The 25952-nt window shown below is 37.2% G+C and overlaps 1 protein-coding gene and 1 pseudogene across 1 annotated transcript in view; one reads left to right on the plus strand and one right to left on the minus strand.

The window, feature by feature from the left end:
- The window catches only part of LOC121736790 (neogenin), a 128591-nt gene extending 104521 nt beyond the window's left edge, over positions 1 to 24070 (minus strand). The window contains exon 1 of the mRNA XM_042128181.1: positions 23825 to 24070. Coding sequence (XP_041984115.1) covers positions 23825 to 23909 — 85 coding nt within the window. The 5' untranslated portion in view covers positions 23910 to 24070. The remainder of the gene's footprint in view (positions 1 to 23824) is intronic.
- On the plus strand, positions 1721 to 8362 carry LOC121736799 (annotated as a pseudogene).
- Positions 24071 to 25952: the final 1882 nt, after the last annotated feature.

Here is a 25952-nt window from a genome sequence, read left to right on the forward strand (position 1 = left end):
AGTGGTTTAAAGTTAACCCAAAAATGGAGCATTTTCGTAAATTTTCTAAAAAATCTTAGAGAAAGTGTAAGAAATGTTATAGTATGCTATATATTCGTGATCTACTCAATAAGCTCTTTCATTTGATACCCCACACGGCATGTTTTGGAAAAAAAATTTTTTTTCTTTGTATGCCATATTTAATTACCGGGGTGGGGGGAGGGGGACCACAAAACTGGTTGGCAACATCTGTCTATAGGATGTCTGGGATCTATACAATATATATCAGAAGTCAGATTTAGGTCCGCTATTTTTGCAAACGAAACTCCACTGAGAGTCCGGTCTATAGTGAGTGAGTTTACCGGAGGCTCAATCCCCTATCCTATTCCCTTCCCTACCCTTCCCTCCCCTATTACCCTATTCCCTCTTAAAAACCCGGGAACACACTTGCAGCTCTTCTAATGCTGCGAGTGTCCATGGGCGACGGAAGTTGCTTTCCATCAGGTGACCCGTTTGCTCGTATGCCCCCTGATTTCAATAAAAAAAAAGGGGGGGATTAAATAGGGGATGAAAGTTTTTATGAAAATTTGTCAATTTTAAACCGATCGGGCTGAGACTTTGCATGCATAAGGGAAGCGATCTCCCTAAATCTACTATGAGGTAGGCATCCCGTAAGCAAGGATTTTGACAAATAGGCTACTTGACCTACTTTTTAGGGTTCCGTAGCCAAATAGCAAAAAACGGAACCCTTGTAGATTCGTCATGTCTGTCTGTCTGTCCGTCTGTATGTCACAGCCACTTTTCTCCGAAACTGTAAGAGCTATTATACTATTGAAACTTGGTAAGTAGATGTAGTCTGTGAACCGCATTAGGATTTTGATACAAAAGTGGAAAAAAATATTAAAAATTTTAGGGGTCCCCATAGCAGGCCTGTATTCTGTGCCCATACAACTGAAACAAAAAATGTTTTCATCTAACCTATGCGTGTGGGGTATCTATGGATGGGTGTTCAAAAATCATATTGAGGTTTCTAATATTTTTTTTCCAACCTGAATAGTTTGCGAGAGAGAATCTTCCAAAGTGGTAAAATGTGTGTCATCGTCCGTCCCCCATCCCCCCCTCTAACTTCTAAAGTACGGGCATGATAATTCTAAAAAAATCTATGATGTATATATATACTCGTAAGGTGTGTCGGGGGACCGCCAAGTAAACTACAACCTACAACCGCCAAGTCGCTGATTATCTCGATTTAGTTTGCTGTGAACTTGTTATGTGAAATCAAACATCTACATTAGCGGTCCCCCGACACACCTTAACAACAATTATGGACTAAAATATTACTTTACACAAGTTAGGAATTATTAGAACTTAAAGGCAGTTAATATTATTTCATTACTTTTTAAAGTTGTTTGGCGGGGGTTTTTTTAAATTTCTTAATTTAATTTTATTTCATACTTTTTAAACTTGCGTTGGTTTAAATAGTGCAGAATAATTCCTATCAACACAATCAGATTCTCGTGATTACCATATTCTATCAATGTCCTTTTCGATGAGGCCGTTAATATGAGCCCAAACATGAAACCTCCACTTTGGGTTCATACGAAGCTCGGTTCCTATAGAATCCAGGTGATGCTGCAGCAGCAGCATGTAAATATTTACTGGTTATCTACTTCTTACTGGTTGTCGCAATTAAAATGAGCCCAAACACGAAAAACTCGAGTGGCTCAGAATAAAGAATCACAAAAAGGCGCCGAAAACAACACCAAGAGAAGAGCAGCGGCAGACGATTACAAGATTACCACAGATCCAACTAAGGAAATTTGACGACAACCCAAGGTCATGGATACCGTTTTGGACCCAGTATAAGAAAATCCACGAAGATGACAGTATACCGGAGGAGGATAAATGTAGCTACTTATTGACCTGCATGACGGACGATTCAAAAGCCAAGGCGCTCGTGGAAAGCTACCCGCCTACTAAAGAAAACTACAAGAAGATGGTGGATACGCTGAAGACACGTTTTGCTAAGGATGAACTTTTAGTAGAAATTTATGTCAGGGAAATATTATTTTCCTATAAAAAAATGACATTTCAATCGAAAATATTTATGACAAAATTTCAGTTAATTTACAGATTTTGGAATCACTCGGATTTGGTAGGGACAAATATGAATGTATCCTTTTACCACTTATAGAGTCATCTTTGCCAGATAGCTTATTAGTTCAGTGGACTAAAACTCCACTTAAACAAGGGTCCAAGCTGGAACAACTATTGTCGTTTATGGAAAACGAAATCGAGGCCCAGGGACGTTGTAGTTTAGCGAAATCTTTTGATAATAATATACAAGCTATTCCTACAGCAGCATGTCTCACCTCCAAGGAGGAGCGGAACGTCGTAAAAGAAGGTAAGGTTATTTGTTATTTTTGTGATAAAAGCCACAATACATTGGAGTGTCGTAAGGCTAATGGTCTCACTTTAGAGGAAAAGAAGGATGCAATAAGGAAAAAAGGCGGATGTTACATATGTCTAAAGAAAGGACAACATGCCAAGAATTGCAAAGCATTTATTAAATGTATGTGTTGTAGTAAGAGGCATGTCATTATCCTTTGTCCAACTCTCCATGCACCTACAAAGACAGGTGAACAAAAAATAGAAGATAATAGGGAAACAAGCAGTAATTTTACAAGTAATAACGTCACGACTCTGTTACAGACGCTAGTCATCAAGATTTCAAAGGACAAGCAGCAGAGGAAAGTCAGAGCATTGCTTGATTCTGGTTCACAGCGTACTTATATTAAAAAGGCATTGGCAGAAGAACTTGGACTTGAGGTAACAGGCAGCGAGTGTCTCGGACATGCACTTTTTGGCGGTGTGAAAAAACCAACACAGAGACATAAGATCTTCAAGTCTAATGTAAGTAGTCTAGACGATAAGTATCATACTACTATGACAGCTTTGGAACAAGATGTGCTTTGTGGCAGTCTACCCAAAGTGCAAAATTCCAAACTGATACAGGACTTGAAGAAATACAAAGTCAGTCTGATACAGAGGAGAATATCGAAGATATATATATTTTTTTAACGGGCAAATGGCCCACCACACATTCCCACCCAAATCCTGTGTCGCCAGGATCAACAGTGGTAACAAACCACGAAAATCCTTTGATATGATCTCAGGGATGCCCGAGGGACAAGCTAAATCTGTCTTGGGACCCGCAACGAAATTAATCAGAAGAAAGGTAGGAGTAGGAGAAATCCAGTTTCCCTCCCCTAGCAAAGCGGGAGACAGCCAAATTTTCGTGACATTAATGTCCGGACAAAGGGGGAAGCACCACGGGAAAATAATTAAATTGTATTAAGCCTACTTAATAAAAAAAAATGACCTTTACTTAAACTGACAAGCTTGTGTTGGATTGTTTCCAATAGTATTTATGACAAAAACGTTTGAAAGCACGAAAATTCTTTGCCCTGCCTACGAGATCATCGTAATATACGACTCTAGAAACACATTGGAGGCCGTTTAGCATATCGGTTCTTTCCTCATGCCAGAGATCACATTCCCAGAGTATGTGACGAGCAGTTTGTTCTTGCGGGGTATCTTCAGTCGAGCACTCGCAAAGAGGAGACGGAACTAACTTGAATCCATAAAGTTTAGCTTTAAAATAGCCGTGTCCTGTAAGGAATTGTGCAACGCAGTGATCGATTTCTATCCAATGCATAGCGAGTCGTTTGCGTACCGAAGGAAAGAAATTGTACAGATGCCGACCTTTGATTGCTTTATCCCACCGATCCTGCCACTCAGATATAAGATTTTGTAGTGTTATATCTAGTGGTTCGAATAATCTACTTACTTTGTTTCTGTCTTTCATGCTTAAGAAATCTGGGGTCGTAATATTTTTATTTTTATAATATAAGGCAGCTCGGCGCTGTATTTCTAAGTCTACAGGCAAAACACCCGACAGGACAGGAAGTGCTTCAGTACTAACCGTTCTATATGCCTTACATAGGAATATTAATGCGAGACGTTGGCTTTCTAAATTTAGTTATTGTTCAGAACTCGACGCCTTATTATTTTTGTCGTGCTCTTAAATTCATTTTCGGACATATTGATCTCACCCTTAATATTCTGATTATATAGTGCTAGGATAAAATTTTCGTCTGAAATATGTTGCGGTACATCTTTAATTAAAATACGCGGGCTACGGCCTTTAGGAGTTTCGAGGCGCAGGCCGGCTGATTTTAGTGCGTCGACAGATTTTAATTTTTTTATTTGTGACTCACTAGTTAAACGTAAGGTGACGCCTTTTTTTTACACCGTGAAATTGAAAGCCATCCGAGGGATTAATAGCTTTCATTAATGCCTGTTTCGTTTCAGTTGACGACTTTAATTCGGCCGATTTTTCCTGGGTCGGATATGCTATGACGCACGGGAGCGGTTTACGCGCCTCGACTGGCGGTACCGACTTTGCGAGTTTGAGCTTTAACGCGTCGGCATAAGAGGCATTTTGTGCTGCGGGGGCTGATTGCACGGCGTGAGATGCATTTTTAGCTGCTATCAAGTCACGCTCAATATTTGCGACTTTATTTTCTAGTGACGAATTTTTAAGTGCCAAAAGTGAAATAATGGTAGTTAATTTTTGTGTCATGTTCATAATTTCAGTTTTATTGGTGAAATTGTTGCGACGCGATACGGTGTCATTGGCAAACTCGTTTATTTTAGCTAAGTACGAGGAAGCTTCCCTCACTAATTTATAGTAATTGCATGAATCATCGGATGCGCGGCTTGTGTCTAGCAGCGATATTACGGGGGACAGTGGCTCGTCCCTAGTGGGTTGGTGTCGCTTCTCGACAGGTGATAACGAAGAAGGTGATATTTCTGACAATAAACGTTTACTAGACAAAGTGGGCGATGAGCGAGTCATTATGTCACTTCTAGCGAATGGGTTAGTGTCCTTATCTGGTGGAATATTGTTATGGCTCGACATTGTGTAAAGTCGAAAGCAAGATTCACACTATTTATCAAAGTTGAATGAAATATAATCTGTAATAGGTGATAATGATCAGCTGTTACCGGCACTCACAATATTTTGTCTACCTTCAGCCGCTAACAAAAAATGAACAATGAAATTTACTTACCAAGTTAAATCCAATAAAATACGGGCAAATGTGTTTCAAAAACTTACAGTAAATGTAGATTGCACCTTTACCTAGCTATTTACACACACTCAGCACGCATTTATCGATTTAAAACCACTGAAAAATATTTTTGATCCCGGAGCGCACGTCAGGCGATGTTAACCGTACGGAGCCGCGGGGGGAGGGGAGGTATACTTATATCGAAGATATAAGTATACTAATTGGTTCGGATCAAATAGGGTTAATTATTAAAGAAAACTTCATCCGTTTAAATGAAAGTCTTGTAGCAATACCTACCAAACTCGGTTGGACATTGCAAGGGCCCATCCAAGGTGTTTATAACACAACAGTAAGCTCAAATTTTGTCTCGGAGTTACTAGAAGAGGCACCGGAATACCTGTGGGCCATCGAATTGTTAGGTATTAATGATCCTTACGAAAAACAAGATAAAACCGAGATACTTAACAGCTTTAATGAATGTATTTCAGTAAACGGTGAAGGAAGATACGAAATGGGCCTAATGTGGAAAGGCGATCTGGATCTGGGCCCGAAGACTAATGTCCACAACTAAAAAGTTAGAGAATATTCAGAAAATGGAAGGATACGATGAGGTAATAAAGGACTGGGTAAAGGAAGGCATTATAGAGGTAGTGGAGAGAGATACCATAAGAGGTCACTACTTACCACACCATGCAGTTATAAAGATGGAGAGCGCCACTACAAAAATTAGGCCAGTTTTTGATGCGTCTTGTAAAGACAAAAATAAAAGGTCGTTAAATAGTTGTATTGAAAAGGGGCCTTGTCTCATAGAAGAAATACCTAAATTGTTGCTAAGCTTAAAGAGCAGGTGTTTTTGGGGTGATTTCCGATATAAAGAAAGCTTTCCTACAGATATCAATCGCTCCACAAGACATAAAGTATCTGAAATTACTTTGGTGGAAAGATATACGTAAAAAAAAGGGAGAGTTAGTTACTTACCAGCATGCAAGGGTTCCATTTGGAGTGACTTGTAGCCCGTTCATGTTAGCAGTCACTATATATCACCATATAAGGAAAGAGAAAAAGGAAGAGAAAGAAGGAAAGGGAAAGAGAAGACAAGAACACAGCTAAGGTACTGAGAGATTCATTTTATGTAGATAATTGTGTAAGATGTTTTGATACCCCACAAGAGGTTGAAGTATTTATTAAAGAAGCAACCGAATTAATGAATAAAGGGAAATTCGAACTACGAGGTTGGATGACAAATTCAGCACACAATGTTGATCCCGTTTCGGTCTTAGGATTGCAGTGGAATAGACACACTGATGAGTTATGTTGTAATATTAATGTAAAAGCTGTACCAGAAAAAATTACGAAGAGAGTTCTACTCTCTATAACCCAACAGATATTTGATCCGATAGGATTTCTATCACCTGTCACATTAGTGCCTAAAATCATAACACAGAAGGTATGGATGCTAAAGACAGGATGGGATGAAGAAGTCAGAGTTGAAATCAGAATACACAGAATGGATCAAGGATATAGACTGCATTAATCAGTGCAGAATACCAAGACGCCTTTCAGAGAAATTATTAAGAGAGTGCGAGGTAACAATTCATGTCTTTAGTGATGCGAGCAAAGATGCGTACGCTGGATGTATTTTTTTGCGCACTGAATATAAAGAAGTAAACGTTCGGCTAGTTTTAGCGAAAAGTAGAGTAACCCCCATAAAAAGAAAAATGACTCTACCACGACTAGAGATGATGGGTGCACTTATTGCTTCTCGGCTGTACAAAGAGTTTACGAATTCAGGTGCATTATCAACGTGCACAAGCTATAAAATATATTGCTGGACTGATTCATCGGTGGTGTACGCATGGCTCCAAAGAGAAGAGGCATGGGGAGCCTTCGTCACCAACAGAGTAAAAGAGATATGCAAAAATACTAAGAAAGAATGGTGGAATCACTTACCGGGAATTTATAACCCATCAGACTTACCATCACGAGGATGCAATCCGAAGGCACTGATAGAGAAGTCCTGGTGGACGGGACCGGAATGGTGTATTTAGGCATTAAGGAGGAGTATTGGCCCAGATCTAAAGTATTTATAAAGAAAACTGAGGAAGAAGAAATTATAGCAAGCGAGTCAAGTAAAGATATAACTGTTTATGTAGAAAGTAACACAGATACATTCAGTAGTAAGCTATTATATTTTGGCAAATACAGAAAAATAGTAAGGTTAGTAGCAAGATTACTGAGAATGAGTCCAAGGATAAGAAAAAAATATAATACATATAATATCACCTATGAAGAGTACAAAAATGCTGAAGAGACTATAATAAAGATTATTATAGTCTCTTCAGCATTTTTGTACTCTTCATTCAGAAAGAGACGTATACAGGAAAAATAAAAAATAAGAAGCTATTAACTATAGAACTAGATGGAATCATTAGAGTGAAGACGAGACTAACTTACAGTGGAGAAGATAGAGATTTCATATACCCAATTTTGTTGCCCGGAAAAAACGAGCTTGTTTACCGAATGGTACAACAAATACACATAGACCTACAGCATACTGGAACACAAACAATGATGGTTGAAGTTAGAAACAGATACTGGATCACAGGTATACGGAGATTATTGAAGAAAGTTGTCGCGGAATGCAAAGTGTGTAAAAGATTCAAGACTAAGCATTACGAAGCACCAACACCACCGTTACCCGTAGAACGCCTAGTGGCGACAGCGCCGTTTGAAGTAACAGGTATAGATCTAGCTGGCCCACTGATATTGAAAAATAATTCAAAATGTTGGATAGTCTTATATACATGTGCAGTTTATCGAGCTATACATTTAGAACTTACGGATACGTTGTCAACAGCAGGATTTATAACTACATTGAGGAGATTTATAAGTAGACGTGGAAGGCCTAAAATTATATATACAGATAACGGCACTAATTTTGTCGGCACTGCAAATCTTCTTAAAGAGGTTAACTGGAAAGATGTGGAAGAAGAATCGAACTGTTATAAAATACAGTGGAGATTTTAAGCACCCGCCGCGCCGTGGTGGGGAGGGTGGTGGGAGAGATTAGTAAGAGTGGTAAAGGATATGCTCCGTAGAATATTAGGTAGAGCTTCAGTTGATTGGATTGAATTGTCTACGATTTTGTGTGACTGTGAGGCAGTCATAAACAGTAGACCACTAACATATGTTGAAATGGGAGATATTAGACCACTAACACCTATGATGTTCCTAGATGGATTGTCTTCGAATACAACCGAAGATCTTGATCAAATTGACCATAAAACCCTTAACATAAGATACAAATATGTACAGAAACTAAGAGAGGATTTTAGGATTATATATTGTGTTTATTCTCAACAAAAGCATAAAACTACAAAAAAAAAAACATAAAATACTTTAAAGAAAAAAAAATACATTTAGAAATTGCAAAATAGTATAAATAATAGTATCTTCTGTAGGTAAGGATAAAATAATCAAACATAACACTTAAAATATAAAAAAAATACAATAAAAATGTGTATAATAATTATAATATAGTTGTTACAGGCTAAATAGTGTAAACTATTTTTATGTTCTGCTTAACATAAAGATTGACTAAGAAATAAAGATTGAAAAAAATATATTTAAAAATCAATGTCCACCCGTGCCAAGCCGGGGCGGGCCGCTAGTATTAAAATAAGTTAATATTTAAGTGGAGCTCCCATACAAAAAACACAAATTTCCTGTCTACTTTCGGTCTATACCAGTATGGAACCCTTCGTGCGTGAGTCCGTCTCGCACTTGGCCGATTATTCATTATTATCCATGTGAAAAAATCATCGCAAACACTATTAAGTCTCTGAAACTACATTTTTTTTTAATTTTTTCCCAACCCTACTACATCCACACCCAATACAGCTGAACCTACATTTTTTTCTTTCCCACCCCCCACTACTCCTGTGGGAGTAGTGGGGTGCCAGCACGCAGATTATCTGAAAGGGTTGTTCAGGGAAGTAGCTAACGGAGTTTTAACATAGCTGAGGCTACATGACTTGGTCGTCAGCTCTCTAACTCATAATAGATCTAAACTCCGCGAGCGCACCCCCGGCCCCGTCTTGGTAGCGCCCACTTCAAATCGGGCGTAAATCGCAATATTTTAATTTCGCCATAACTTCTAAACCAAACGTCCAATTTTAATCATTCACAGACCAAATATTGTCTACATAAACTGTTCTTAGAGATGAAATAATTTATTTTGATAAGGATTATTAGCATGAGTAAAATAAATGCGTTTAAATGTAATTTTAAAAAAAATCAAGATTTTTAAATAAAAAAATGGTTATTGCGCCTCACTTGACATAGATAGGTATAGTGTGTCGCGGACATTTATAAGATCTACATTTATTTAGAACATTGTATGGTTCTATCTTCATAGTTTAGGCAGCGTACGCAAAATAAGTAAATTTTCTGGTTGTTTCCGAAAAACTGAAATATCTTACGGAACCCTATATTTTCCAAAATAAGAAGTAGCCTATATTACTCGTAATAATGCTTTAGAATGGTGAAAGAATTTTTAAAATCAGTCCAGTAGTTTTTGAGACTATTCATTACAATTAAACAAACAAACAAAGTTTACGTCTTTATAATTAGTAATTAGTATAGATAATTATTAATAAAATTTAAATAAAATAAATAATTAAGGGGGGCTCCCATACAAAAAACACATTTTTACCATTTTTGCTCTATAATGGTACGGAACCCTTCGTACGCGAGACTAACTCGCACTTGGCCGATTTTTTATTTAGGGTTCCGTACCCAAAGGGTAAAAACGGGACCCTATTAGTAACACTTCGTCCTCTGTCCGTCTGTCTGTCTGTCTGTCTGTCCGCCTGTCTGTCTGTCTGTCTGTCTGTCTGCCTGTCTGTCTGTCTGCCTGTCTGTCTGTCGCCAGGCTGGCCAGGCTGTATCTCAAAAACTATTACAGCTAAACTTTATTTTCACAGATTGTATATATCTGTTGCCGCTATAACAACAAATACTAAAAACAAAATAATATTAATATTTAAGGGGGGCTCCCACACAACAAACGTGATTTTTTGGCCTTATTCGCACGTAATCAATAATGATAAGAGGTAGGCACTTGAAATTTTCACAAAGGACTTAAATATACAGTCGTGGTCAACTAATTAGGGACAGTTACGGTTCCAAGCAATATTAACTATTCAAGTCCTTTTATCCTACTAATATTATAAAGGTTTGTTTGGATGTATGGATGTTTGTTACTCTTTAACGCAAAAACTACTGAACGGATTTTAATGAAACTTTACAATAATATAGCTTAAACATCAGAATAACACATAGGCTACAATTTTAACCGACTTTCAAAATGGGGGAGGTGTTATGTTCGTTTTCTTATATTCAACGATTACTACGCCGTTTGTAAACCGATTTTCAAAATTTTTCTTTTGCTATATAGGGTATCATCCCAATTTGGTATTATATTCACAAAAGTGGTGATCTGATGAAGGATCCATAAGTAATCGAGGGAACTCCTCAAAACTTATAGGGAAACATGTGGTGACTTCGGTTTCGTGAGAAGTATTCTAAGCATATGCTACCAACAAGTAAGATTTTGCACCGAGATATACCTGGTATACCGTGGTTCGGAAGGTGCTGAGAGAATTCCTGATTCTTTATAGATACAAGTTTGGGAGTTTCGGCGTTGTTTTAAGAACAGAAAGCATATGCTACTATGCAAATGACATTCATCATCATCATCATCACTACCATATTATACCATTTCATAGTCTTTTAGATCGAGACTCGAGTTTGTCAAGCGATAATTAAAAAAATCTATACCTACCTAATATTATAAACCTGAAGAGTATGTTTGCTTGAACGCGTCAATCTCAAGAACTACAGGTCCGATTTAAAAACTTATCTCAGTGATAGATAGATCATTTATCGAGTAAGACTATAGGCTATATTATATTATCACGCTAAGACTAATACGACCGAAGAAACTCAGGAAAATGTGGGAAAAACGGGGCAATATTTTTTATGGGAAAATGTACGGTTTCTGTAAAATTCCTAATTTACGCGGGCGAAGCCGCGCGGGACATCTAGTTATCACCTATATTCGATATTACTGTCTGTTACTTTATAAACATACTAGCTGTTGCGACTTCGTGCGCGTGGACTTCAGTTTATAGCGCGCGATGTCAACAAAATCGGTGTCAAAAGCTTTTATAAAAAAAACCCTGATACCCCTTAAATCAATACAGCTGTGCAGTGTGCACATAATAAGTATTTCATTTTTTTATATTAAAATTTATATTTTATGCCAAATTTTAAAGCTTATTTAGCCCCCCAATTACACAACTTTAGGCTGCGTTTCCACTGAAGCGGAGCGGAGCTTAGCGGTGCCCGAATTGACCAATCGTGCTATTCCAGTGGAATGACAGCAAAGATTTCGAGTATTTTCGAGCATGGTGATTGGTCAATTCGACACCGCTAAGCTCCGCTCCGCTTCAGTGGAAACGCAGCCTTACCCATAAACTATTTATCATTGATAGGTTTAAGGTTACGTCACTGCACAGATAAAGTACTGAGTTATTTAATACCGTAGAATAGATATAACAATCTAAAAAAATCGACACTTAAGTGTAAGATGATACCACGTCTTATAGAAAGACTTTTGAGCAAGCGTCAGCGCGATGTAGAAGACGAACGGCGCCATCTATTATGAATTTTTGGAACTAACTTAATTTGAACAAATTTACGCATTTTCACCCCCTTACAAACCTTTTTTCCAGTAAAAAAGTAGCCTATGTCCTTTCTCAGGCTTTAGACTATCTGTATACAAAATTTCATTACAATCGGTTCGGTAGTTTTGGCGTTTGGCGTGAAAGCGAGACTGACAGACAGACAGACAGACAGACAGACAGACAGACAGACAGACAGACAGAGATACTTTCGCATTTATAATATTAGTATAGATTATGTGCACACTGCACAGCTGTTTTTGGGTATTTTGATTAATTAAGGGCCGCGCTACACCGGAATGGCAGCGGCGAGGCGAGCACTTTCAGCGCTGCCATTCCGGAGTAACGCGGCCCTAAGAGGGGTACCACTTACCAGGGTTTTAAAAAGTTTTTAAATTTGACACAAATTGTGTTGACACCGCGCGCTATAAACTAAAGTCCACGAGGACGAAGTCGCGAGCAACAGCTAGTTATGAATAAAAACAATATATAATAAAGTAGGTATGATTAGTTCTGTTACAATAATGAAGTAAAAAATAAAACGCCATCTGTTTTCATATATTAGAATTAATGCAGTAGGAGTTCTATAAGATAAGATAGATTGATTATTATTATACCAAGTGATAATATTATTAAACATAATATTCTAACGTATTAAAAACTATAACCAAAAACATAATAACTAATAAGTATGATTAGTTCTATGTTACAAAGAACTAAAAAATAAAACGCCATCTGTTGAATCGTATTAGAACTAAAATATTCATTGCATCGATATATTTCTGGATTTTTTATAATAGTTATATTTAAGATTTTTGAAATATTATTTTAATGCACATCCAAGACCCAGGGACATTGAAAACTTTTTGTTCCGCCTGCGGGACTCGAACCCAGGACCCCCGGGATGAGCGCTGGCCACGCGCAATGCGAATTAATTTTCATCGATATTTTCATGGAAATAAGATATTTTCCCACATCAAAATGTAGCCTATGTCCTTTCTCAGACTCTAGAATAATTGTGTACAAAATTTCATTGCAATCGGTTCAGTAGTTTTGGCGTGAAAGCGAGACAGACAGACAGAGATACTTTCGCATTTATAATATTAGTATGGATTAACTGATAGTACTCTAGTTCTTAGCATAAAATAAATAAATATATACTACTCGTATATAACCTCATCAAAACACATCAACAAATTAATATGATACAAAAGATCTGGCCACCTAATTAGAGACACTTAGTTTTGCCTTCTAAATTAAAAATAAAATAAAAAGTCATAGCTTTTCTTTCGCGTTTTCTTAATTCTGGCGACAATTTAAAAACCGTGATCATTATTGTGTGTCTTGTAAACTCATTAAATAATTAAAAATTTAGGTCGATTCTTTCGACTTTGTGACGCAACAAAGTTCAATTTTTACCACTGTGGGTGGCCGTACAAGAAAATAGCTGTACTTAGATCATTTGGAATGTTCCAAAAACATGGTCTACAATGCCGTGGCATATTTCAACACGCATAACACCACTGAAAGTGTGCCTAGAAAGAAGAGACCAAAAAAAAACACCACACAAGATGATCACAGAATGATTGTTCTCGCGAAAAGAGACCCTTTTAAGGGTTCCGTTCATATCAAGAGCTAAGTTTTTGGGCCAGAATCGAATGCTGAAGTGCTGATACTTCAGCATTCGATTCTGGCCGTCAGAAGGCGGCTAGTGGAGGCAAAACTTATAGGAAGATTTACACGGAAAGTTCCGTTACTGAAGAAAGAACACAAACAAGCAAAATTGGCGTTCGCAAGGAAATATGGACTGTTGCTCAATGGAAAAATGTGCTACTTTCTGACGAGACCAAGATAAATTTGATTTCATCAGATGGCAGACAATATGTGCGACGATCAAAAAAGTAAACAAATATTAGAATACTGTATGCTGAAGAAGTGTTGCCAGGATTGTGGACGCTCCAACTCGATAAAGACCCAAAACATAAGACGCAGTCCGTCAAATCGTTCCTAGCGCAGCAGTCAGTGACGGTACTAGATTGGCCCGTAAACAGGCCAGAGCTAAGCCTAATCGAACACTTATTGTACGAAGCCAAGAAAAAAAGTTGCAAATCGGCGTACTGCTACTAAAAAACAGCTTTACGAGCAATTCCAAGCTGTTTGGAATAATATTCCTTTAGATACTTGCAATAATTTGATTGCTTTGATGCAATGCCGATGTCAAATGGTTTTAACCAACAAAGGAAACCATACCGGTTATAATGCGCTCGCTAAACGGTAATTCTGCATTACATGCATTACGTGCTGTAATGCACGAATTATCGTGTATTGCAGTGAATGATGCGAATTACATGCAAACTACGTGCTGTACAACGTGCTGTACATTGAATGACAACTTCTTTAATTTTTCAGCACGACATGAGTTACGTGCTGTAATTCACGCATGATCGTTTATTGTAGTGAATGACGCGAATGACATGCAAACTACGTGCTGTACATTGATTTACAAGTGGTTTAATTTTTCGTCATGCAATAATGCAGCGGATCGCGCGATCGGCATGTCATCGGCATGCCCATGGAACAACTCAGTTCCAGGGTGGTGCTCCCGAACACTTAAAAAAATTATGCGTTTCTTTGAACAGGGCATACAAACTGTTAATGTGCGCAAAATTAATAAATCAAATAATATATTTTGCCATAATATAATATTTTATTGCTAATAAATAACTTTTGGACGAATATAGGCTGATATGATGATGATGATGATGAAATAACTTTTTCAATTTAATTTATACAAAAAACGTCGGTAAGTATTTACAAGAACGTATCGTGATCTCCGTGGTCCAGTGGTTTAGCGTGGTCGTGGGTTTGATTCTCGCGTTGGAAACAATATTTTATTTCCAAGATTGGTTAGGACAATGCAGGCTGATCACCTAATCGTCTGACAAGTAATGATCCATGCGTCGGATGGGCATGTAAAAAGTCGGCCCTGCGCCTGATCTTTCGCCAGTCGTGTCGTTCTTTCGGCCCACTGGGCTAGGAGAGTAAAAGGAATAGACAGTATACCTACTCTTGTGTACTGTGCACACATTTGAGCACTATAAAATTACTCCTGTGGGATGGTCTCAATGAAACCGGCCACCGTCACCGAAACCGGTGTGGGAAACCGGAAATATTTGTACAATAATTTATTCAAGGTGCAATGAATAAGATTATCATCATAAAAAACTTGAGACGATGAGATGGAACGAAGGTCCAGTTTACATATTATACTAGTTACTTTAACAACTATAGCAAAAATGCTAAATAGTTGTAAGCCGTGCGGTAGTGCTTGTTTCTCTCCCCCTCTCTGGTATTGAACAGTGCGGTGAAGCGACGTCTATTTTGAGTGTAGGGGAACTGCATGCAAAACGGACCATGCAGGCAAAACGGAACGGTCAAATTACTTGAAACCTACTAGGGCCATCTATTTGCTAGGTAACGCTACTAATTACTCGGGCCCTTCCCGTTCTCGGTCATTGCCGGCGAAACTGTCATACGGAACAGCGGATTTTTATTGCGGGTAAATATTTTTTTCACATTATGATGTAAAAAACACTATTTTTGACCAGTCCGCACTTTTGTTGTAATTAATATTTTCTATTTAATGATATGACACAGTGTTCTGCATGCTTTTAACTTTAATATAGAAAGAATGAAAGGGGTAAAACGGTTAACTTCAAAATGTGACATTTATTCATGAGAACCTAAAAACAAAAAAGACGGGTGCAGTGCATGATTTGTCTCCTCTAGGCACATTGTAGTTTAGTTGTACACAACATTTATTTGTAAAAGGTATTCCCCAAATGACATATGCATTGGGACCATTTTGCCCTTTACCGTGGTCCATTTTACCTTCACACGCAGGCAAAATGGCCTGTGTGATTAATAGGAATTGTAGAGTGATTAATAATAAAGATATTCTATAAAAAATGTAATGGTAAAGCTATATTTGTTGATGTAAGACGAGTTTTGCCTTAAATATACAATTTTGCCTTCAGTTCCCCTATACAGGTTTTTATTACTTACATAAGAAATAATACCTATCTAAGCCCGGGTGTCCTTTGACACCTCTCAAGTTTTTTTTTGTTTATTTTCCGTTATTATGGTGTGTGAAATATTTTAGTGAAATTATACATTTATTCGAGCTAAATTTTTTTTTTAATTTTTGGCAGTTTAGAGTTTAGACTGAAATGTTTCTTAAAATGTTAAACCTAAACTTGGTACTACTAATATATATTCTGTGCCTAAACATAAATTAAAAAAATATACAAGGTGTAACAAAAACAAGTGATAATACTTTAGGGTGTGTATGTGTTCCTTGTAGAGAGTTCACTGTGAAAGTAGCAGCGCTGAAAGACCAAAAAATTTTTTCACTTTTGTATGGGGAAACTCGTGACGCTCGGGCCCTTGCCCATACAAAAGTGAAATTTTTTTTTCGTCTTTCAGAGCTGCTACTTTCACAGTTAACTCTCTACAAGGAACACGTACACACCCTAAAGTATTATCACTTATTTTTGTTACACCCTGTATACTTATCGGATATAATAGGTATGTGTTTTTTTTTCTTCTGTTCTGTTCCGCGCCACCCGTGTACAGACACCAGCACTAAATTTTAATTATTATTTTTAATAGTTTATCTATACTAATATTATAAATGCGAAAGTATCTCTGTCTGTCTGTCTGTCTGTCTGTCTGTCTGTCTGTCTCGCTTTCACGCCAAAACTACTGAACCGATTGCAATGAAATTTTGTACACAGTTATTCTAGAGTCTGAGAAAGGACATAGGCTACATTTTGATGTGGGAAAATATCTTATTTCCATGAAAATATCGATGAAAATTACTTCGCATTGCGCGTGGCCAGCGCTCATCCCGGGGGTCCTGGGTTCGAGTCCCGCAGGCGGAACAAAAAGTTTTCAATGTTCCTGGGTCTTGGATGTGTATTAAAATAATATTTCAAAAATCTTAAATATATTTTATTTATAATATTATAAAAAATCCAGAAATACATCGACGCGATGCAATGAACATTTTAGTTCTAATACGATTCAACAGATGGCGCTTTTTTTTTACTTCGTTGTAACATAGAACTAATCATACTTATTAGTTATTATGTTTTTGTTTATAGTTTTTAATACGTTAGAATATTATGTTTAATAATATTATCACTTGCTATAATAATAATCAATCTATCTTATCTTATAGAACTCCTACTGCATTTCTAAGGAGTTCGAGTGTGTTGTGTTGGCCTATATTCCATCCAGAAAATATTTTTACATTTTAATTCTAATATATGAAAACAGATGGCGCTTTATTTTTTACTTCATTATTATAACAGAACTAATCATACCTACTTTATTATATATTATTGTTTTTATTCATAACTAGCTGTTGCCCGCGACTTCATCCGCGTGGACTTTAGTTTATAGCGCGCGGTGTCAACAAAATTTGTGTCAAATTTAAAAACTTTTTAAAACCCTGGTAAGTGGTACCCCTCTTAGGGCCGCGCAGCGCGCTACACCGGAATGGCAGCGCTGAAAGTGCTCGCCTCGCCGCTGCCATTCCGGTGTAGCGCGGCCCTTAATTAATCAAAATACCCAAAAACAGCTGTGCAGTGTGCACATAATCTGTACTAATATTATGAATGCGAAAGTATCTCTGTCTGTCTGTCTGTCTGTCAGTCTCGCTTTCACGCCAAACGCCAAAACTACCGAACCGATTGTAATGAAATTTTGTATACTGATAGTCTAAAGCCTGAGAAAGGACATAGGCTACTTTTTTACTGGAAAAAAGGGTTGTAAGGGTCGTAAATTTGTTCAAAAAATTCATAATAGATGGCGCCGTGCGTCTTCTACATCGCGCTGACGCTTGCTCAAAAGTCTTTCTATAAGAGGTGGTATCATCTTACATTTAAGTCTCGATTTTTTTCGATTGTTATATCTATTCTACGGTATTAAATAACTCAGTACTTTATCTGTGCAGGCAGTGACGTAACCTTAACACCAAATTTCACCAACGACTGTTAAAGTTAATGCTCGAATTAGTATCACGTTAGCTGTTTCGTTTTTCATATGAATGAAAGAGAAGACAGGATATTTTAACAAGCTGTTAACACTAACAGACGTTGGTGAAATTGGGGCTAAACCTATCAATGATAAATAGTTTATGGGTAAAGTTGTGTAATTGGGGGGCTAAATAAGCTTTAAAATTTGGCATAATATATAAAGTTTAACATACAAAAATGACGTACTTATTGTTTGCACACTGCACAGCTGTATTGATTTAAGGGGTACCAGGGTTTTTTTATAAAAGCTTTTGACACCAATTTTGTTGACATCGCGCGCTATAAACTGAAGTTCACGCGGACGAAGTCGCGGGCAACAGCTAGTAATATAAATTATAAACTATTGAGAACAATTAAAATTTTGTATATTTTTTTAATGAAATAAGGGGGCAAACGAGCAAACGGGTCACCTGATGGAAAGAAACTTCCGTCGCCCATGGACACTCGCAGCATCAGAAGAGCTGCAGGTGCGTTGCTGGCCTTTTAAGAGCGAATAGGGTAATAGGGGAGCCGCAGGGCCGTCTCTAGCCCATGTGGCGCCCGTGTGCAAACATTACCCTAGCGCCCCCTAAGAAGCGCGCGCGCGGTCAAAATGAAATGGGTACAAAGTAAAAGTACAGTTTGTCCGGCCGTTTGAGGGTGAGGACTCTAAGCGGTGGCTTCCTTCGTTCCACCAGACGAACTATAACAGCACATCAAGTTAGTATAGGTAATGTCAAATTTCTCCGATATAAATAGATAACAAACTCTATTGTTATTTGTTTGTAGATTGAAGTTTTTTTCGGTTTTGACCATGATGTCTTGACTGACCCTAACAAGCTTAACCCCAAAACATAAATTTTATATCGCTTAAGTACTTCAATTTTACTTTAAATTTCATGTTATATACTTATTAAACATCACATCATCACAACATCGGTATTAATTCGATTTCATTATTCGATTTCATTGAAGAGCTGTAACTTCTCTACATCCGAAGAGCCAGCATGGCACAGTTTGTTTTCTAAATTAGAACACTGTGCTTTTCACATTTAAGGTTCATTTCACGTTGAAAAATAAAGATTATAATATTTATATTGCAAAAGCCGAGCCGCTAATAGCGCGCCTTGCTTTGCTGTAATTCTACAAATATAAGAAGAGCTTCGGATATTACACAAAAATTATGCTACAAATACCCATTCTGTTTAGGACTTGCAGATTCTGTGAAGAGGAGGATGAAACACCTATTCACCTTCTCCTGGACTGCCCTGCTCTACTACAGAGCAGGAACAGGCACCTTGGTCGCCACGAATACTCGTCCACAGAGGAAATTGAACGATATGGTTGGGGTTGGTGCCACACCAACCCCAACCATATCGTTCAATTTATGAGCAGTATTGGGTTGGGGATGATACTCTAGTGCGAAGGAGTCACAATAGATCCTCATGGGTCGCAGTGACGTCAGGGCTACAGAGACCTGCCTTCTTTAAAAAAAATTACCCAAAAATGTTTGCAAGCTGGAGTTCTTTTTACGTTGGTCAATGAAGCGTGGGCCGTGGCGGCCGGCCAGCGCGGGCGCGCGCCAAGTGCGAGCGGCGCTCGGTGCCCCTAGGACCGCGGCGCCCGTGTGCACCGCACACGTTGCACCTATGGGAAAGACGCCCCTGAGGGGAGGGTAGGGATGGGAAGGGAAGGGGATAGGGTAAGGGATTGGGCCTCCGGTAAACTCACTCACTCGGCGAAACACAGCGCAAGCGCTGTTTCATGCCGGTTTTCTGTGAGAACGTGGTATTTCTCCGGTCGAGCCGGCCCATTCGTGCCGAAGCATGGCTCTCCCACGTATTTTTTAGTTTAGTAAGTAACATTATTATACTCTTGAATTATCCTCCTGAATTATCATGCTGCATGATGAAAAATGAGCGTTCATCATGCAGCATGTAATTCACGTAAATGAATGGTCATGCTGAATTACCGTGTACGGGGTACTTAAGAATGTCAGTTTTTTATTTTGTTTTTTGTTAAAATGTTGTTAATTAACATTTTAATATAATAAACATTTAAATATTTCCCAGCATATTTAATTTTTTAGTCAAAATCTGACATGTCCCTAATTAGTTGTCCACGTAAGTCAATAATGAGAAAATAGCAGTAACGTATTTACCTAAAAAACAGCGACGGCAAGTAGCTATTTCCTTTTCTGACCACAAAATATTAAGCGTGCTAGTCAATTTACTTGTTGTCAATGGTAAAAACTTCAAAGCTACTTTGAGAAATGGTTTCTCGGCCTTTTGAGAAACACATGCGTTTTCGTGATATAGCGTCCCTAATTAGTTGGCCACGACTGTATGTGTACTTTAATAATTAATAATAATATTTAAATAAAATAAATAATTATGGGAGCCATACAAAAAATACAATTTTTGGCCTATTTTTTTCTCTATAACGGTACGGGACTCTTTGTGGGCGAGTCCGACTCGCACTTGGCCGATTTTTTATTTTATTTATACGTCATAAATAGTGAAAATAATTTGCGAGAGAGAATTTTCCAAAGTGGTAAAATTTGTGTGTGTGTGTGTGTGTGTGTGTGTGTGTGTGTGTGTGTGTGTGTGTGTGTGTGTGTGTGTGTGTGTGTGTGTGTGTGTCCCTCTAACTTCTAAAGGCTGTCACAGACAGAGCAGGTAATGTATATTAATGTACACTAGCTATTTTACCGAGTGATAATTTTTAGAAAATGACATTTTCTAAAAATGATTCCTAGCTAGATCGATTTATCGCCCCCAAAACCCCCTATATACTAAATTTCATGAAAATCGTTGGAGCCGTTACCGAGATTCCAATTATATATATATATATATACAAGAATTGCTCGTTTAAAGATATAAGATTACATCCCGGGATGTATATCTATACATTATATTAATGTATCACACACACAACAGGTAATGTAATGTATCTTCCCTATATTTCAATGCTAAACGCCCAAATATAAAAAATAAAAGACAGGAATGATAAAGTCCTAAGCCACATGGCGGGTAGATTCGACACAGAACGATGTCTTTTTAACAACCTAGAAACTCCACCCAGCTTGAGTGACCCCTCTCCACCAAGCCAATGTCACAACATCTAAAGGCAAAGGGTGGAGCAGCATAAAATCTAAGGAAATCGGAAAATGTCGGATCTACTGGCCGCCACACCGACTGGGACCTCACCGTTCAAAACATTAATATTATTATTATGCAATTTATAAAACAATAAATGTATATATTTATTTATTATATGTATAACATATTATACTCTATTCTATTAAATATACATATACACATATTTAAAAAAAAAAAAAAAAAAAAAAAAGTGTCCATGGCGTGATGGACCACAATTAATTAAAATTCATAATATTATTTCAATTATCCTTGGTGCGAAAAATCTAAATAATAAAATAACAAAAAAAGGATATGGACGAACAGTCTATAGACGGCCCCAATTTTATAATAAAAAAAAAAAAAAAAAAAAAAAAAAATGCTAAACGCCCCGCTTGACGCACATTTCAGCTGCTAAAGTGTTATACAGGCTGTTCTTATTTTTAATGTTGTAATACTATAGCCTTTCGAGTTACTTGCTATTAGATTCACTAGATAGTTCATCAGAAGATGATTCGGATTGTAATTTTGATGCGCGCATTGTTACATATTGTGCCAAAAACAGAATTATGTGGATTGAAGATATTTGATTGAATATAGGCTCTGGGGAACAGACTGCCTGCAGTACCTGCTGTGAAGTGCTGTGCTAAGGTGGCAAGTGGCAACACTGTGTGTATCTGTCTATCATACACATATATTATAATCACAGAAATTTTTGAACACCCTATGAAGAGAAGAGATGTATCGTAAATCGTAATATACAGAAATATATTGAGATGTATTTAGATGTATCAAAATATAAATGTATATTTTCATATAGCTCGGTATCTTAAGATACGAAGATGTAAAAATATACATTATAGCTGCTGTGTGTGGTCTCCTGACGATTTCTATAGAAAGATGCATTGAGATGTATCAAGATGTATCGTGCTATAATATACATCTTTACATTACCTGCTCTGTGTGTGACAAGCTTAAAGTAGGGGGGGGGGGGTATGATAATTCAAAAAAATATATATGATAGTACATTACTATAAAAACTACCAACGAAAATTGGTTTGAACGAGACCTAGCAAGTAGTTTTTTAGGGTTCTGTACCCAAAGGGTAAAAACGGGACCCTATTACTGAGACTTCAATGTCTGTCCGTCTGTCTCTAGGCTGTAACTCAATAACCGCTATAGCTGGGCTACTGAAATTTTCACAGATTGTATATTTCTGTTGCCGCTAGGCCTTAGGTTATAAAAATCGGGTATAAAATATATAGCCTCTGATAAAATGATTGAAATTGATTCAGCAGTTTTGACTTGTATTCATTAATTACTACCCGTGGCCCGTATTGGTCAGTACCGCCGCAAAAGCTACTTCCCGCAATTTTTAAATCCTACGAATAATAAAAACTAAGGAAAAGTAACTCCGTCAAAAAACATGCTCCACAATACTTGTCAAAAAAGTGTACCTTAGGTACACATTTCAATACATTTGCAATATTTAGGTTTCCTTGAGCAGTACTAGGCTGACGTTACATGACAGACCAAAAGGAACCAAATTTAAAATGGTAATAGTATGGGAGTTACGATTCCTTAGATTTTATTATTCGTAGTTTAAATCTGTTATATCTTCGAAAATATTCATTTCAATTGTATGCTGTAAAGGGCCATATAGATCTACATTAAATCAACAATGTATATAAGTTATTTAATTGTATAAGGATTAATGCTGTATTTATTAAAATTGCTTCGAAAATTAGCCAGTATTTGTCGTAAAAATTGAATGACAAAAAATGTTAATGTGGGATATCCATAAGAGATAGACATGTACCATCGTGGAGTATTCTGTAGACCTTTTAAATGTGTACAATACTTGGTACATTATTTTGATAAATCTCGTAGAGTTCAGCCAGTGTTTGCAATGTAAGTGGAATTTTTTTAAATTATTTACGACATCACATTAGAAACCCTAACAATAACAGTATTTCTCTACTATTTCATGAACGATATTATACCTATAACCTTCCTCTTGAATCACTCTATCTATTAAAGAAAACCATATCAAAATCCGTTGCGTCGTATTAAAGATAAAAGGAAACAAAGGGACATGAAGGAAAAAAAAAAGCAATACATAATGATGAAGGAATGACTCATGGTGCCCCTCTTGCCTTTCCACAATGAACCAGGACCCCAGTGATAATAAGAAACAGGACAACACATTCTGATAAGAACAAAGAAATGACATTGTTTGTTTTGATGTTATGTTACATACTTATAGGATACAGCTGTGTTATTTGTGTTCAGATATTAAACATACATTATATATACTCATCGATTGCAAATACAATGCAGCTAATGGCATCTCCGTGTCCGTCGACGTTCGCGGCGATCCGGCCAGCAGGAGTTCCCGACGCCTCGCCAGTCACCGTACATACAAGCATTTATTACTGTAACTTTAGATACCTACGCGAATCGACACCCCGTACATTCCTTAATTTGTTATAGGTACCCTATTTGTTATCTCCGTGAAAACGCAAGCGAAAGTTAGCACACTAACTTATCGACGGAATCGTCGCTGTGCCGTATTGTAGACTGAGCGATTGAGTTTTAATTCTAAATTAATCATAAAATTAACATAAATCATAATAAAAAGTGCTGAAAATACGAAAACTTCTGCAGAATACTATCTAGTCTGTTATGTTTATGTGCAGCGATCGATAACAATAAAAGCTAATATTTATAATAGGAAAGGAGCTCACCTCGGGTGAAGGTAAACAAATTCAAACAAGCGACCAAGAAAATCCAGTTCCCCGCACCGAAACGATTCATCGCTGTCCGCCACATTGTGTAATATCGAAAACTCACACTTCACGACAAGTTTTAATTCATGGTATTCACATTTTCACTCAAAAATTGTGAAAAATCCACTATGTTTTATCACAGAACGCAGAGTTGTAGAAACATCCGCCATTTTCATCAGCCGAAAACTAGGTACGGACTACGGTACAGACTACAGTTCGACAAGGCTTCAATTGAATGTGTCAATGTCAGTCAATGTGCGCTGCTGGCAATATAGGAAAGTCAATGGCTGCTGGTAAAGGAGAACTGTCAAAAATGACGTTTTTGTATGATAGAAGCGTTAGTTCCTTTTCTCGCCACGTTCATAAACAGCCTTGTCGAACTCATATTATAGGCCGTATACACGATCGGTTCCAACCACCAACAGAGGTCACCTTGGTTGGGTCAACAAAGTTGAATCTGGGTGCACGGCAGTGCTCCAGCTAAGCTTTTTAGGAAAGGCTCGTGCCTTTCCTAAAAAGCTTGGCTACCATACTTTTCTGGAAGCGGTTCGCGGCTTTTTCACACCCCCTTTATCTTCGATGTTAACGAAGCTAAGGATTTAGAATTTCGGTGACTAGGAGCAAGTATTAAAACTAGCTTAACCTCCAAATTACATAACATTTCGATAAATAGTTTAATAGTTACGGATGATCAAAGTTACTACATTCTGTCACTAACTGACTGACAGATCATCAAAATTCCAAGGTACTTCTAGCAGACTTGGAACTTTGAAATTTGGCAACAAGGTAGGTCGTTATCCACAATGAAAGTACATAGGGTTCCGTACCGTAAATTTGTATGGGAGCCCTCCCTTAAATCACAAGTTTATGTACTTTTTATTACTTATTATTAAAGTTGAAATACAATTAAGTATTTTCTGAAATTTTCAAAAACCTTACATTTACCATTATGGATATAGAGCAAAAAAGGACAAAAAAACGTGTTTGTTGTATGAGACCCCCATTAATCATTTATTTTATTTTAGTTGGACTATTAGCTTTTATAGCGACAACAAAAGTACATAATTTGTAAAAAAATGAAAATGTAGCTATTGCGGTTTTCGAGATCTAGGCTCGTGACACACGGACGGACGACAGACAGACAGCGAAGTCTAGACTCATTAGGAATAGGCTCCCGTTTTCATCCTTTAATCAAGGAAACCTAAAAACTGAAAAGTATAAATAACTTTATTAAATTTATAAAAGAAAAGATTTTTATGTTTGTGGCTTTGCAAGAACATTATAAAAATGAGTTTCGACTTCATAATAATTATTTTACGTACAAAAGGAAAAATAGTGTTAACAAAGTTAATGTTGGCCGATTCTCATAGATACCGGATAAGCACAAAAAAATTCATCAAAATCATATATCACGCTAAGATTAATAGATATTTCATCACGCTAAGATTAATAGGAGCGAAGAAATAGAGGAAAATGTGGAAAAAACGTGGGAAATTATATGAAAGGGCTTATTTGAACGCGCTAATCTCAGGAACTACTAGTCCGATTTGAAAAATTCTTTCAGTGTTAGATAGACCATTTATTGAGGAAGGTTATAGGCTATATTTTATCACGCTAAAACTAATAGAAGCGAAGAAATAGAGGAAAATATGAAAAAACGGGGGACATTATATGAAAGGGCTTATTTGAACGCGCTAATCTCAGGAACTACTGATCCGATTTAAAAATTCTTTCAGTGTTAGATAGCCCATTTATTGAGGAAGGCTATAGGTTATATTATATTATGCTAAGACTAATAGGAGCGAAGAAATAGAGGAAAATGTGGAAAAAACGTGGGAAATTATATGAAAGGGCTTATTTGAACGCGCTAATCTCAGGAACTACTAGTCCGATTTGAAAAATTCTTTCAGTGTTAGATAGACCATTTATTGAGGAAGGCTATAGGCTATACTTTACTACACTAAGACTAAAAGAAGCGAAGAAATAGAGGAAAATGTGGAAAAACGGGGGAAATTATATGAAACTAGCTGTCACGGCAAACGTTGTTTTGCCATATAAAATATTTTGCCCATATTAATTTATTTAA

This window comes from Aricia agestis, chromosome 2 (assembly GCF_905147365.1).
Source record: "Aricia agestis chromosome 2, ilAriAges1.1, whole genome shotgun sequence".
Lineage (NCBI taxonomy): Eukaryota > Metazoa > Arthropoda > Insecta > Lepidoptera > Lycaenidae > Aricia > Aricia agestis.